General features: G+C 39.9%; 1 protein-coding gene across 1 annotated transcript; it reads left to right on the plus strand.

The window, feature by feature from the left end:
* The first annotated feature begins 9,985 nt into the window (after nt 1-9,985).
* si:dkey-90l8.3 (LIM domain transcription factor LMO4-B) lies at nt 9,986-14,292 on the plus strand. Its single transcript, XM_037779080.1, has 5 exons — nt 9,986-10,362; nt 11,166-11,405; nt 11,525-11,621; nt 11,938-12,096; nt 13,100-14,292. Exons 2-5 carry the CDS (start codon nt 11,191-11,193, stop codon nt 13,106-13,108), a joined length of 480 nt encoding a protein of 159 aa, XP_037635008.1. The 5' UTR covers nt 9,986-10,362; nt 11,166-11,190; the 3' UTR covers nt 13,109-14,292.
* Nucleotides 14,293-15,595: the final 1,303 nt, after the last annotated feature.

The raw sequence follows: 15,595 nt of genomic DNA on the forward strand, positions 1-15,595 counted from the left end.
GTACTTCCAACACCGTTGCTCAGACTGTGCACATCTTCAAAATCTGCCTTCATTTTGATTGCAGCTACACACCTGTAAAATTTCATGACTGCATCTTGCACGGTTGTGATGCCATCGCGGTGACAAAATCTGTCCACAGACCGACAGAAAGACAAACAGACAGACATATAAACACCTGGCAAAGTACTCAAAACCTCATCTGTGGTAGTTCCAGGACCACATTTTGCTATGCGACATACACACACACACAGTCTCACAATGTGAAAACAATACCAGTGTTGCTGTTGCGGCTAAGTTCATCAGACCTCAAAAGCCAGCATGTACCAACATACTTGCCAATTTTGAGACCTAAAAAATGGTGAGGATTTCAAAACCAAAGCGGGGGGTCTGGGGTTCCTCCACCAGAAAAAATTAAATTTTTCTTTTTTCCCTGCATTCTGGTGATTTTTAAAGAATGTAAATAACAAAATAATAAGTACACTGCAACGGTATTTAAAAAAAAAAAATAGGTCTATATTTAATTTTACTTTTAATTCTCAGGAAAGAAAACTGAACAATTTGCCCCTCTGAATCTCTGGTATAGGCTAATATTCATTAGTTTTCATTCATTCATTCATTTTTTGCTACTGTATTTCTTTCGCTTAGTACTCTCCTGTTCCCTCTCCTTCTCTCACTCACTGAAGGCCCTTTCAGACACAGCGCATCTGCGCTCTGAAACCTGTTATTTCAAATTGCTTGTGCCACGACACGACCAACAACCATCACCCTCACGTCTTTTCCAGGTCTTTTTTGTAACAATGGAACCCTTAACCCTGCGTCATTACCAGACATCCACAGATATTTTCAGTCAGAGCTCTGCGTTCATGATGCCTCATGGCCTTACACAGCGCTCCAGCTGGCTCTGGAGCACAAACATTACGGTGGACTACTAAATTCCTCACCCTGGCCTCTGCCTCCTTCTGAAAGGAGGGCGGAGCACTCCTGACTGCCCCAGTCAGAATTACTGCTGTGGGCCTCATCTCTACCAACTCTCCAGTCTCCAATTACAACTGGACCAGAGATATTTAGTGTGGTGGGATCATACTTGAGGCAGTATCTTAACTGCTCGGTGGGTTCTACACACAGAAAGGGTTCATTCTTTGGGAAGTGTGAATGTGTTCAGTAGATTTAAATTCAATTTATCCATTAGATTTTGATACTTGAGGTACTCAGGTGTAAGTTTTTTACAGTATGGTGGCACTAGAAGTAAGGTTGATATGGGTGATACCAATGATATCTGCAGCTAATGTCATGGTGGTAATCCAATAAGATACTGTATATTGCTTTGAACCATGACGTTTGGTGGATGGAAAATCAGATGAATGGCCTGATACTCTTGGGTTTTAAAGTTAACACTGAACCAATCAATATTTTTTATATTAATAATGGATCAAATGGTGGCGCCCTGGTAGCTCACCAGGTATACCATTAAAGCTGAGTCCTCTCTTGTCTGTCTCTCTCACTATCAAATAAAGCAGAAAAAAACTAAAAAAAGAATGGACCAAATGAATGTGTGTAATGTGAAAAGTGATAGAAAATGTCACTTAACTCTGATGTTCCCCTCAGCTCTACAGAGCTTTTTTTAGCCTCTTTTAGCTCATTGTTTTGATTTTACACCCTACAAACTTAGCTGTCATCAACCTGGTTTCCAGCAGCAGCAGACAGCTGTTTTTAGTGAAAAAGCTCTGATGAATCCACTGTACTCTACATGCCCAGCACCAAACAGCAGACAGACAGATTTATTGACTAGCTGGTGAAAAAAGTAGGATAAAGTAGGACATTTAACAGCTAAAGAGACAGACAGAGTAAATATTGAACTCACGTTCATCAAATGGACACAAACATGTGTGCAATTGTAAGCTTACATGTTCACCAAAACAACTTTATAAAGTGATTATATGTCATATTTTATTTTCAGCTTGTGACCAAAATGTGTTAAGTCATGTTTACAATGACTAGTTCATTAAGTTCTAATGCTGTGCAGGCCCCTACAATAGTGTCTTTATAACTTTGAAAAACATGCTCGTTTGTCCATGAACAAACATAGTGTCTCAGAATACATTAGCTTCCAGTGTGATGTGTGATACAAATTAAACTCTTATGAAAACCTGTCCAGGACATGGCTAAGACAAAAACACACCTCCAGTAGGAGAGCATTGTTCAGATTTGGTTTATGCTAAGGCCTTTGTTTGCACCATCCCCTACACATCCAGTGTTTTGATTACTTTTTATCATGGGTGTTTCTAACTTGAGCTGGATAAAATGTTACTAATATTGGCTAGTTTTGTTACTGGGACTATCAATCATGAATTCAACTGACAACAGATAAAATATTAGTATCCCTCTCTGCATTCTCCTCATTCAAACAAGGCAGAATTCTTTTACCGTACGACCGACAGGCAGGAACCAAAAAGCACACATGGCATAGCATCTCACCATGGAGACCTACCATCTGCTGTCATCACTGATGCTGCCACTGGTTCCCATCTGACTCAGACTGTTCAACATGACCCTCAATGACGGTGTTTGTCTGCTGGGGCTGTTTGGTTGGAGTAACTTCAGGGAAATGATCCTTCCAACAGAGTTGTTGTAAACAAAAGCTGGTGTTCTATGACGACGTTTGACTGCTCATTGTTTAAGAGTCATCCTGGCATCTATCTATCTATCTATCTATCTATCTATCTATCTCTCTATCTATCTATCTATCTATCTATCTATCTATCTATCCATCCATCCATCTTCATCTATCCATCTCTCTATCTGTCATTCTATTCTATCTATCCATCTCGCTATCTTATAGATATCAATCCATCTATCCATCTCTCTATCCATCATTATATCTAAAAAGTCAGAGTATAGTATGTAAAAAAAAGTCATAAAAAGTCATAGTATAGTATGTGGAAAAAGGTCATAAAAGGTCATGTATAGTATGTCAAAAGCAGTCATAAAAAGTCATACTATAATATGTCGAAAAAAGTTTTAAGAAAGTCATACTATAGTATTACTATACTATGACATATTAGGACTTTTTTCCCCATATTATAATATGACTTTTTATGACTTTTTCCACATAGTATACTGTGACTTTTTTTTTTTACTTTTTTGACATACTATAGTATGATTTTTTTAAAAACTTTTTTCAACATACTATAGTACGTCAAAAAAGGTCATACAAAATTATTGCGTAGTATGTTGAAAAAAGTCATATAAAAGTCATACTACAGTATGTCGAAAAAAGTTTTAAAAAGTCATACTATATGACTATAATAGTAAAAAAGGTCATTAAAAAGGCGTCTATCTATCTACAGTATCTGTCTATCTGTCTGTCCGTCCGTCCGTCCATCCGTCCGTCCGTCCATCCATCCATCCATCTATCTATCTATCTGGACCATCCTCTCCAGGCTTGGCTCCTGAGGGGGACAGGCTGAGGAGGGCGGGTCTGTGTGTGCAGGTTGTGCAGACCATCCAGGCGGCAAGAACGGGATCCACCACTGTCTGTTACGAGGCAAAGTGGTTACGGTTCCTACGCTGGTGCAAGGAAAGGAGGATAGATCCCCTGTCCTGTGCAGTCGGGTCTATTCTCTCCTTTATACAGTGTTTAATGGATACAAGCTTCTGTACCGACCTATTGCACATGGACAAGTGAATGTAATTTTGTGGTGTGACTGCAGCTTTAGACTTGCCTACCACAGCCCAATGCCATAACTTGTCTATGACATTCCATAAGTAGCTCTTCCGTGACCTTTTCATTTGATACTATGGACTGCAGTCTATAGTAGAGCGAAAAAAACATTCTTCTGCTACCTTTCATCTACCATCACTATAAAGTATCATACTGATATTCATTGATTTCCACCGCGAAATGACCAATTTGCTGTCTTTTTCTTTCTGCACCGCTTCAAACTCCTTGACAATCCATTACTTGTGGACTAAGGAGTTGTCAAGCATTTAGGATGACTCATTTCTAAACTAATACCACAAAACTCAGCTGACACTGAGGTGCTTTCCCTCAAGAGAGAGAAAATAGAGCCTCAGACTGGAAGGACGACTCCTCACGTCACAGTGAGGGAGCTTCATAAATGTAATTGTCTTGGCAGCCTGTGGTGCCGTGATGCTCCACAGCGAGTTATATTGGCTGGGAACCCAGACTGGAAGTTACAGGTGTTGTCCAGCCTCTCAGAGAGCTGTGACTTTCAGCATGGCCTTGACAGAGGAACAGGAAATATGTCGGAAATCAACGGGGCCTTTTTAGAGAGTGGTGGAAGTTGGCCCGTGCTGCCACACTGACCACAGCAGAGGAACCCCCGCACCCCCATCTCCGCCATTCCCTCTGAAAAAGGATGTGTCAAAGTGGTTAGTTTTCAACACAATGCGGGATAATACCACATGTCTCCATATGACTTGTTATTGGCTTGTTGTGCTGAAAACGAATGTATGGAACATGACGCATCCTCTTTTAAGAGTGGTGCCGCTAACATCTTTTATGGAACTAAAGTCAACATTTCCACAACAGGCTGAGGACTCTCAGTCAACACTGTGACGTCAACACCTCTGCTAATACTACTACTATCATTACTGCTGCTATTACTACTGCTGAAGATGATGATGCTGATACTACTTCTGTTGGCCCCTGAGATCAATTATCTGAACTGCCATTGGCTGATGTGTGTGGATGTATATGATTGGATGTATGTCATATATATATTTTTTTTTACCTCTTTGCATTTTTTTTCTGCTTCATACCTACCCTATTTAAATGTTGTTTGTAATGTGTTTCATGATGACCCCGATGAAGGCCAAAAGCTGAAACGCATTGGTCTCACAATAAAGTTGTTCTTTATACTACTACTAAGTGTTGCTGGAGTTTTGACCTCTTCAGACTTTTTCCCTTCTCCATGTTCCTTGGAAATATGTGAAGTTGTGCCAGAAACCTCCACTCTGCTTAAAAAAGTATATCTCAAAGAACTGGGGTGCAATTGCTGGCAGCAGTACCTCCAGTCTGGTCGTTTTTTCCAACAAATATAACAGTTTGTGGATGGGAAGCCAGCAAAGGTTCTTGACCTTTTCACTGTTTGTGACTTCCACATGTTAGTCGAGACATCGGCACAGTGCTGGCTGGAAACGCAGGGGTCATAAACAGCATTGACAGGTGATAAGGTATTAAACTGGTTCTAGCTTCTCTTCATCTGTTCCCTGTCAGTTAAGGATCTTTTCAGGATCAGGTCTCTCTGTATTTAAATTACTGTATATGGAACTAAAGAAATGACCATGGCCGCAGTCATGGCTAAAGACTGAAGGTGAATGTGCTTTTACTTTTGAATAAACAATACTCAAACAATACTTTTGTGCTTGAAACTTGTTTTAATTATCATATTTCTAAATTAAAGGTTTTATATTTCAGGTATCTGTATTTTACACATTATCTATCTGGTAAATTTATCACTGTCTCTTTGAAAGATCCTTTTATTTCTAACACTTTTTTGGCACTGCTGTTCCTACAACTACTAATAATTAGGGGCTGCTTTCACAGAGTACCTTAAGTTTTCTCCTTAAGTATGATGCTTAAAGCTTACAATCTCCTTAGCTGAGGAACTTACTTAAGGGTGTTGCACAGATTTCCTTATAAGGTTTCCTTAGTTAAGGAAAACATTTAAGGCATTTACTGCATTGAAAGAGATTTTACAGCAGTACAGTTTCCATGGAGACCGTTTGTTAGTACTGCCAGGCCATTGTGCTACAACGTCGGTTATTTTATTTTCATGATTGCAGACTAACTGGACATTGAACGTTGATTTCTTTCTGTTAACAAATTGGTCTTCATATTGTACGGGCGCTTGAACCCTGATGTGGGTCCGTCTATCACCAGTGAGGTGATGGTCAGTGAAATTGTTGTTCTCTTCACAACTTCTAAACAGTCTTTCATCGTTTGAGCCATCACATGCCAAGTGATCCAGTTATCAAAATCTGGTAGACATGCATGTATATTGCATAAATGTCTATCACATGGTGTTACATACTGTGAGGAGGTACAATTAGTTGTTTTTTAACTGAACTACAGCAGCTTCTTTTATTGTTGCAGGGTTTGTTTTATGGCATGGATGTCATTTCGTGGCAAATTTTTTGTTCACTGTATATGACTTTATATGAAAGCTCAAAGGAGAATTTTCTATTTATAATACATGTAACACATTACTACACAAATAATGTTACTGTATAAACACACATGCACATTTCCTGTTTCTGTGTACTACAGTATTGTACAGTATTGACCTTTGTCAATACTATTGTGTTGGGTGAGTTACTACCTTTTGCAAACATGCAATAGAGTTGTGATGTCCTGTGTTACGGCTGTATGTGTTTCCAGTAACAAATGGGGGCTCGTCCGGGATTAGAACATCCGTGAGGTGAAGTAAATGTAAGTTTTTGTGTGTATTTTGTGGCCTTTGAGTGTAGAGTTTAGATCATTTGTGGTTATTGCTGCTTGTTTAGTTGTGCTTTTGACTGGGTAACTGTTTGACCAGCTTGGAATGTTGGTTTAGAGCACCCTGACTCGGTCGTCACTGGGCAGGTTTAAAGAGCCTGCCACTTTGTTATTTTGCCTTTCTTATTTTTGGTGGTAATCCTGAGTGGGGGTACGTTTCAGTGTATTACAGTTGGCTACATCTTTGATCTTCGGTGATACGCTGAGTTCAGCGTTTAAAGTTGCCTCGAGCTCAGCAAGCCACTGAAGACTAGCTAGGTTAATTAGCCATCTCTGTAGGCGGGTTGGGGTGTCTCTCTACAGCTTGTTTCCCCAGTCTGCACTTTGCACAGCTATTTGTTTGTGACTCTACTTTCAGGCCATTTTCTTTTGTGTAGCTGTAATAAATACCTGCGTGCAGTAACTTGTGGTTTGTGACCCTTTTGGTTGTGGTAGCTGCACTACACATTTGTTTAAATGGCAGTGTGAAGTTTGGGGCAACTAGCCTCAAAAGCCAACTGGCATTTTTCGGACCACAAGAATGGTGCTTTAGGGCTTACTAAGCTCGTCAATGGAGCTACTACATCAGAAAAGTTTTTGCAGAACGCACTGTAATAACCAGCCATCCCCAGAAAACGACGGAGTTCACAACACGTTTGTGTAGCTTTGAAATCTACAATTGCCTGCACCTTGACAGCAACCGGGCAGACTTGACCTTGTCCTACCTTTTTACCTAAATAGGTTACAACAGCCTTCCCAAACTCACATTTGGCCAAGTTGAGAGTAAAGGAAGTGGAACACAAACGGGCAAAAATCTCACTGAGGGCTCTCACATGTTCAGTCCAGGTTGATGAATAGGCCACAATATCATCTAAATGAACCTCACAGTTACTAACACCGCACAAAACTGTGTTCCAGCGGCTGGTGCATTTCTCAAACCGAATGGCATGACCTTTTGGTGGGGCGTAACACCTGTCAAACAGTTGTGACAGTTGCACTTACAGTTTAGAGAATGTTAAGATTGAGGAAAAACTGTAAGCGCAGTGGGCTGCTGTAAAGCGCCCAGGGAGCAACTTGGGGTTCAGTGCTGGGGATCAAACTGCCAACCTTGTTGTGGTTAAAGGACGACTAGCTCTATACCCTGAGCCACAGCCGCCCCCAAACAGAATTGTTGCTACTATTTACTGTAATCTATGCAATCCATTTACAGTAAAAGGCCCCATGTGCAAGATAAAAAAAAATGTATAGACTTTGGAGACTCCCAGTGGTAGTATCAAAAAAGACACATTAGCTGTATCTCTGAGCTTTAAGCAACCCATCAATTAATCCAATTTATATAGGATTGTTTTCTACAAATTGTATATATATTGATGACAATACAAAATAATAATAATATATATATATATATATATATATATTTATTATTATTTTTTTTTAATTTGGAGGATTCTCTAATCACATTGATTTTGACCATTTTCACTGGAAATTTAAGTACAGTGTTGACTTGATGCTGGTGGAGTTTCAATCAGTGTCAACAAAAAAAGAAGAACACAGTTTTAACATGTCCAGGGTTGACTGGTTGACATGGTGAAAAAAAACATCTAAACATTTTGATCAGTACGGCTTACATGATGACAAAACCATGACTGATTGACCAATTTACTGACACAATAACTAGGTTTTGAAGCATGTATAAAATGTTTGGGGTGAGTTACTATCTTTTGGAGACATGCAATAGCCTTGTGATGCCCCATGAAACAGTTTTCTGACAATTGCACTCACAGTTTAGAGAAGACTGTTTCAAAAAATGAGCCAAAGAGAGTAGTGGTGATTACTGATCCCTTGAAGAAAACTATTCAGTCACTGTATGCTGTTTTGTTTTTCATTCATTCCATCATATCTAACCTCATATATCAGCACGTACAGTCCAAACTTGCCAGTGTCTGCTCCTTGCAACATTATAAGATGCTGTCCTCTACTGGCACTCAACTGAAAGTACAGCAGAGTGGAAGGTTGACCGACTGAGACCTAATCTGCCCTGCTGTAGTGTCCTTAAGCAACACTGAATCCCTAGCCCATCAACTTCAACAGTGCTATTTTGATCTTCCTGTGAGGTGGGGAAGAGGATTAGAAAAAATAAAAAAATAAATCAAATGTGTCTCCATATATGTTGTATTTTATCAATGAATGCAAGTAAGGTTGTTGGCTTTATTCCTTTATTTGGATATAATACGTACGATTTAAACGACAGTATCAAAAAAATATGGATGGAAGGATGAGTTATTGACTATCAGACACACATTCATTCCTACACTAAGAATGTGTGGCGTGTTGTGGATAAAAGTCTTGACTTGAAATGATACTCTTACTACTGCATATCATTTCTTATCAAATTATTTCTTTACAACATGAGAATAACCCGTGAATGAGGAAATTCCACAACCTTTTACAGTATGCTACTGAAACAAGTTCACATATTCATAAATTGTACACACAACTTCTTAAATCAAATGAACATCATTATGATGGGGAAAGCATGTATATTTAAAGCCATAAAAAGACAGCAATTAAACACTGAACGTTTAAAAATGTTTTTGAAACATCAGTGGGTTCTTGAGAGGGATGTTAATAGAAATAAAGAACAGAATATCATTTCTGAGCGTGAGTGGGATACTTTGAGTCAGGGTGAGGATTGGAGTTAAACAAAATTAATAAATAAATAATGTCAATTAAGATCAACTCAAGGGATGTAGATATGTCCTTTTTTTTGTTTGTATAATAGAATAGATAATTGTGTAAGCGAATGTGTCTCAGTGGATATGTATATGAATGCGCGTGTAGATTTAGACATATGTATATACTGTAAGTATATATATATATATATATATATGAGGTTGGTTGTATGTATATGAATATGAACTTCTCTTGACACTGCACTATTACAATGGGTAGTACTTTTTTATTTATTATTTTCCTTTCCTTGTTTCTTTTTTTGTTGATATATGTTGTTTCTGCTGTCTGTATGTCCCTTTACAAGTATGTGTATGTATTCCTTTAACCTTAAATAAAAGATAATAAAAAAATAAATAGAATTTGCCACAAGACAAGTGAGCAAATTATTTCATGAATTGTATTAGCAATATAAAATGTTCATTCCTAATTAATATAGCTTAGTTTTTGCAAATGTTTTTGAACATGTTTTACAGTTATTCATCAAAGAGGAGGTATATGATCTATATAGATGTAAAATATAAAACAATAATGTAGCCTCCCATAATCTGTTGTTTTGGCTGTTCCCCATGTCAATACTGCACACACACACACACACACAGTGCCACCCCACAGGGAGTGAATGTGCATATTAATAAGCCACTATAAACTCATAAATCATCTTGACTTTGGACACGCCCCCCTGCTCTGCTATTGGCTGCTGCTCGCTGCTCGTCGGTCTCGTTGCCTCTCGGTAATTTAAATAGCCGCTTGCGCAACTTGATGAATAGTGTCGCTGCTGTCAGGAGCGTCAGATGAACACATGAAGGAATGTGGATAGATGGACAGCTGTAACAAAGAGCGGAGCAAGAGAAGCTGCGTCATCATGTCTCCTCCTCACGGTTACAGTATGTACTTCTGTCTCTCCGGAGGTGGACGTCGGTGAGAGTTTGCTCTCAACTATTGACCGTCTCGTCCGTCTCCGTCTCCGTCCCGGGCTAAATGTTCTGTTGCTTTGCGTTTCCTCTGGAGATCTATGGAGACCAGACCGAGTCAAGTCCAAGTGCTACAACTGTGAGCGTGTCGAGGTTCTTGTGAATAGTTTATCCACCTTCTCAAACTTCAACTGCAGGAAGGAAACATTTGGCAACAAGGTAACCTCTTGTTTTGTTTTTCCTCTTTGTTTTTTTGCATTTCTGCAAACAGATATCTTTTAAGATAACATCTCCTGGTTGTAAATATGTAAGTTAAGCTAAAATCATCTAGATACTAGCCTGTATAAAGATAGAACTAGTACATGCAGGATAAAATACTTTTATAATGCTTTTAGTATTAGTGCGACATTTAGTCTGGCAACTCGTCCATTTAGTCCCATTTGGTGACTTTCCCCCTTGTCCCCCCTTTTCATCAAAACAAACGTTGACATCCCCCCTTTTCATCAAAATAAAGGTTGGCATAATGTTAAAGCCTGTAAGTCCCTCCCCCTCAGTCTACTTGTCAAATCAAAATTACGTTATAGAGCTATAATGAACAGAATTCAAATGTATTACATTTCATGTGCTGCTTACTGTGTGCAGAAAAGGAAATATTTCCATCATTCTTCCTTGTGTTACAGTATAGTGTCTCTAGGTCAACCTGTTACAGCTCTTAAAGGGACCATATTAACAATTAGTTGCAGTCAAGCTGAAGCCCTGTCTAGGTTTGCCAGAGCAAGTGGGAATGGGTGATGTGTGTTTAGTGGTAAATACAAAAAAAGGTTGAAAGGCTTATAATTAATTGCAAAATAAATATCCACCAATGGAAATATAAATAAATATAGTTTACACAAAAAAAAGACTATTATTATACCATCATACAAGTATGTCATCTTAAAAAGGGTGGAAAAGTAAACATTGCTGGGTGTAGTCGTTGAACCTGTCTCAGTTGTCAAACCTCTGTTCTTTGTGTGTGTGTGTAGGAGCCTCTGAGGGCCCAACATCAGCATGGTGAACAACCAAGCGTCAGGCGTACCGCCGGCCCCCAGGTCTTGTGCCGGATGCGGGGGGAAGATCGCAGACCGCTTCCTGCTCTTCTCCATGGAGCGCTACTGGCACACTCGTTGCCTCAAGTGCTCTTGCTGCCAAGCCCAGCTGGGGGACATTGGCACCACCTGCTACAGCAAAGGGGGCATGATTCTGTGTCGGAGCGACTACATCAGGTGAGAGGAAGAGGTGGCAGAGGAGGAGGAGGAGGAGGAGGAGAGGAAGCTGCTGGTTTTAGTTTAGTTTGGAAGGCTGTACAGACTGAGCAATCTGATTTTTTTTCGTGTGTTTGCAGACTGTTCGGGCACAGCGGGGCGTGCAGCGCCTGCGGCCAGTCGATCCCAGCCAACGAAATGGTGATGAGGGCGCAGGGAAATGTTTACCACCTCAAGGTAAATCCCCAGCTCTCACATCCTTCGCGCTTTGTCTCCCACTGCTTGTTTGACAGAAACATCTGGGATTTGGTGGGTGAGAGACAGTGAGATGGGAAGGAGAAGAGAAATTAGTCGTGCCCTCCATCCTTTTTTTTAGCTCATGTACTCACTTTTAAACTTTAAAGGTGTTTTTACAACACATTAGACTGCAAAGATTCACATTTTAATATATATATATATATGTTTCAACTCTTGATATCATGCACATAATATGTGAATGTGTTTTAGTGGACTGAATTTGATCCATTTCTGTGTTTTTTCTGCTCCTCTGTAGTGTTTCAGCTGTGCCACCTGTAGAAACAGACTGATCCCTGGCGATCGCTTCCATTACATCAACGGTACAATCTTCTGCGAGCACGACAGACCCGGCGCCGTCTTGCTCAACAGCCACCTGCCTCCACTTCAGAGCAACACTGTGCTGACAGACCAGAAGGTGAATAATATACAGTAGGGGTTGTTGACATGACACTACAGAAGCATCTGCATATTTACAGCCGAGCATACGTTCTCCTTACGTAAATATGCTGTAATGTGAATAATAGAATATGTTGATTCCCCATGGGGAAAATGGAGAAAACAATGCACAAAATGGGTGAAAAAAAATAATAATAATAAAAAAATATATCAGAAATGCTATTTTCATAATGCAATCAACAGTGTTTACAGAGCTCTTGGGAGTATTCCCATGTTATGCTACTTTATACTTCTACTGATTTAATAGGGAAATATTGTACTTTTTACTTTGCTAGATTTATCTGAAAGCCATGTCACTTTACAAATTCATATTTTATATACACAACCATATCATCAGCTTATACATTTAGCTCCACCTTGATCAGCTACAACATTAAGCTAATAGTTACATGTTAATACATCAGTAAATCCAATGTTATAGTATATATATAATAACATAACAGTGAAAGACACTATCCGGCTGCATAATGAGGACTTTCTTTCTTTTTTGATACTCTCAGTACATTTTGCTGTTAATACTTGTTTACTTTTACTTAAATATCATTTTGAAAGTATTTACTTGTAATGACATTTTTTATATATAGTGTGGAATACTTATTCCACCACTGAAAAATGAAATATGATCAAATAGGATTGAAGAACTGTAATGCTATCTGGTAATTGAACTGGGGAAAAAAATCGTAAAATTTACTCTCATAAGCTACTGATTTTGTAATGCTCTTTATGACTAGTGCATTATTATAATTCATCAAATGCTTTTTTGTCATATTGTATTTTGATTTAAGATTAATTAATCCTCAAATTGGTATTATACAATAGATTACATTTTATTTATTATATTAACAGAAACTTGAAAAGAAAAAAAATATATATAATTTGGCTTTGTATTCACACATAAAGATGAACCTGTGTGTTGTGGCCGTGACCCTGACCCATCTCCCTCTCTCTCGTGTTGTCTGCAGGTATGCTGAGTGGAAGAAGAGCTGCGCGTTGCCCTTGCCTTTCCTCCCGAGCTTCACTTCTCTTCGGTGCGCTATTCTTATCCTGCTACTGTCGTCGTTGTTGTGGATTCTGATCACTGCCCCCCGCCTCTCTTCTTCCCCCGGGGAGGACGCTGTTTCCCACCAAGATCCCCGTCCGTCACCGTACCAGAGACTCTATAAACCGCGTACGAAGTCACATTTATGTTGTGTTCAGTGTTAAAGTGGTGTGTGCATCATCAAAGACTTGCAGTATGTGTGGACTGCACTGGGACTAAGAGAAAGAAAGCTGGAGGAAAACAATGAGGATGAAAAGCCTGCGCCAACTGGAAGAGGGAATAAAAGATGCTTGAATGAACGTTTGATGGACTGCTGTAAAATGACTGTCAAAGCTTTGCTTATGCCGCGTGGCATTATTTCCCCTGAGCGTCGGTGTTTTTAACGAACTCTTGATCTCTTTCTTGTATATATTAATCTGAGATCTTACACACTGAGGATTGAATATAAAATTGATGGCAAAAACTCTGTATCTGAAAATGTTCAGTTATAGGAAACCTTGAGATTCAAACCCACACCAGAAACTTTTTAAACACTCAAGGAAAACAAAATGTTGCTGTATGATTACTGATTTTTCAGATGCCCTGCACAAAAAAGATGAAATGATGCAGTGAAGGTTTTTTTTTTCTTTATCAGATTGCCTGTTCAATGTGTGAAAAACAAATTGTGGAGTTAAAAACAAAAAATCCTATTAAAACGATTTTCCCCGTAACATGTCACGAGCTGAGCTGAGGTCATTTCAAGCCCTTTAGTGGCATTAGAGTGGCATTGTATTGCATGGTACCTAGCAGGGTGGATGTGACTGTCTCTCTCACTCTCTTTAGCCCTGTATGGTGAAAACATGCCTGATTACCCTGAGGAATGGAATTAGGGGGCTTGAGCTCTGACCATTTACAGAGGCAATTAAACATGAGCCCTGTATCTGTGCTGCTGGAGCTCTTGGGAGGCTGAACTCGGGGCATATCCCGTGGCTGCCTGGCTCGGTGGCTGCCTGCCTCTAATAAAGCCTAATCTGAAAGCAGGCTAATTAAAGGGGAGTGGCCCCCTCTACATCCATTTGAAACAATCTGATGTATTTACTGTTTACCATGTTCCAATTAAAGCTCCAACACAGACTGGTTTGTTTCCCGTCGCAGCTCTTTGTTCTCCGCCACTCTCCGCATGGCTTCTGAAAATTATTTTCCTGACCTGCATCTAATTTGTTCTAACTCTTGTGTGCCTTTTTTAATGCTATGTAAAAACTTCTAGTCTCAGCATACCATCTGAGGTTGTGGAGTTAATCTTAGTGTGATAGCAGCGGTAGGGAGCAGAAGATAGGATCTGCTCCACTTTCACACCTTGCCTGGGAGCATGGCAGCCATCAAACTCACACCTTAATGCGCTTAGCTATTTCAAAACATCCCACTTGTCATGGTAGGTGCTGATACTGCATCAATTATTTATTCCACGTCTGATCAAGGAGCGTCACGCAAATTCATTAACGTATGCAAATGATCACAATTACAATTATCTTTGTATCGTGATGGCGAAGAAAATAAAACCTCGGCACATTCCCGAGTCCCACCGCGCCACAAGTTACACTTTCCATTCAAACTAATCAAGCCTCATCTGCCTTTTCCTAATTAGCCGGAACATTTTCAGATGCCAATTAGCAGGTCTCATGAAAAGGCTCTTTGCCATGAGGCGTTGTCTTTTATCAGAGCTTCTGCAGGTGTGTGGCTCACCATGTAGCCTGTGTCATAGGAAAGTGTTTATTCCTGCTAATTAATCATATTAACACATGCAGATGAGTGTAATTGCCCAAGCTCCTCCACCTCACACTGTGTGAAGACACAAGGTGATGCCAGGGTATTTTTACACGCTCATGATGAAGAGGAAGAGGGCCGACGAAGCCCTCCTTCTTGCCCAGACACTCCTGTGATATAGATCCAAGATGGCTGCCCTCCTTTAGCCCCGTTCCCTTCTGATGCTGATCTGCTGGTCTGTCAGCCAGAAGCTCTGTTCGAATGAGTCGCCAGACGGCGGGTTTGGAATGGGACGATGTGCTGGCGTTAGCTGACACGTCTCTGTGGCGGTCCAGTCTGCTTTGTGTTGCCAGATGTAAACTAAAGTCTGAACAGCATGAGAACACAGGGGCTCGGTTCTCACGTTGGTTAATAACTGTTGTTAGGATGTGAATTATTGAACTCTCACTTTATTTTCACTTTAATGTCGACTCAGTCCTTAAAGCTGAATGCTCATTACTTTGGTGTTTTTGAGCTGCACGTCTGTAGATTACTCTTCAACTGCTGCGATACCGTTAGCTTGTATGCTAATGGGGCATCAACAGTCATATGCACTGGAGTGGTTATTCTCCTTTTCTATATAATGTGGAATTTACTAAACAATTCATTGCTCGCATTGTTAACCGCTCTCTTTAAC

This window comes from Sebastes umbrosus, chromosome 8 (assembly GCF_015220745.1).
Source record: "Sebastes umbrosus isolate fSebUmb1 chromosome 8, fSebUmb1.pri, whole genome shotgun sequence".
Lineage (NCBI taxonomy): Eukaryota > Metazoa > Chordata > Actinopteri > Perciformes > Sebastidae > Sebastes > Sebastes umbrosus.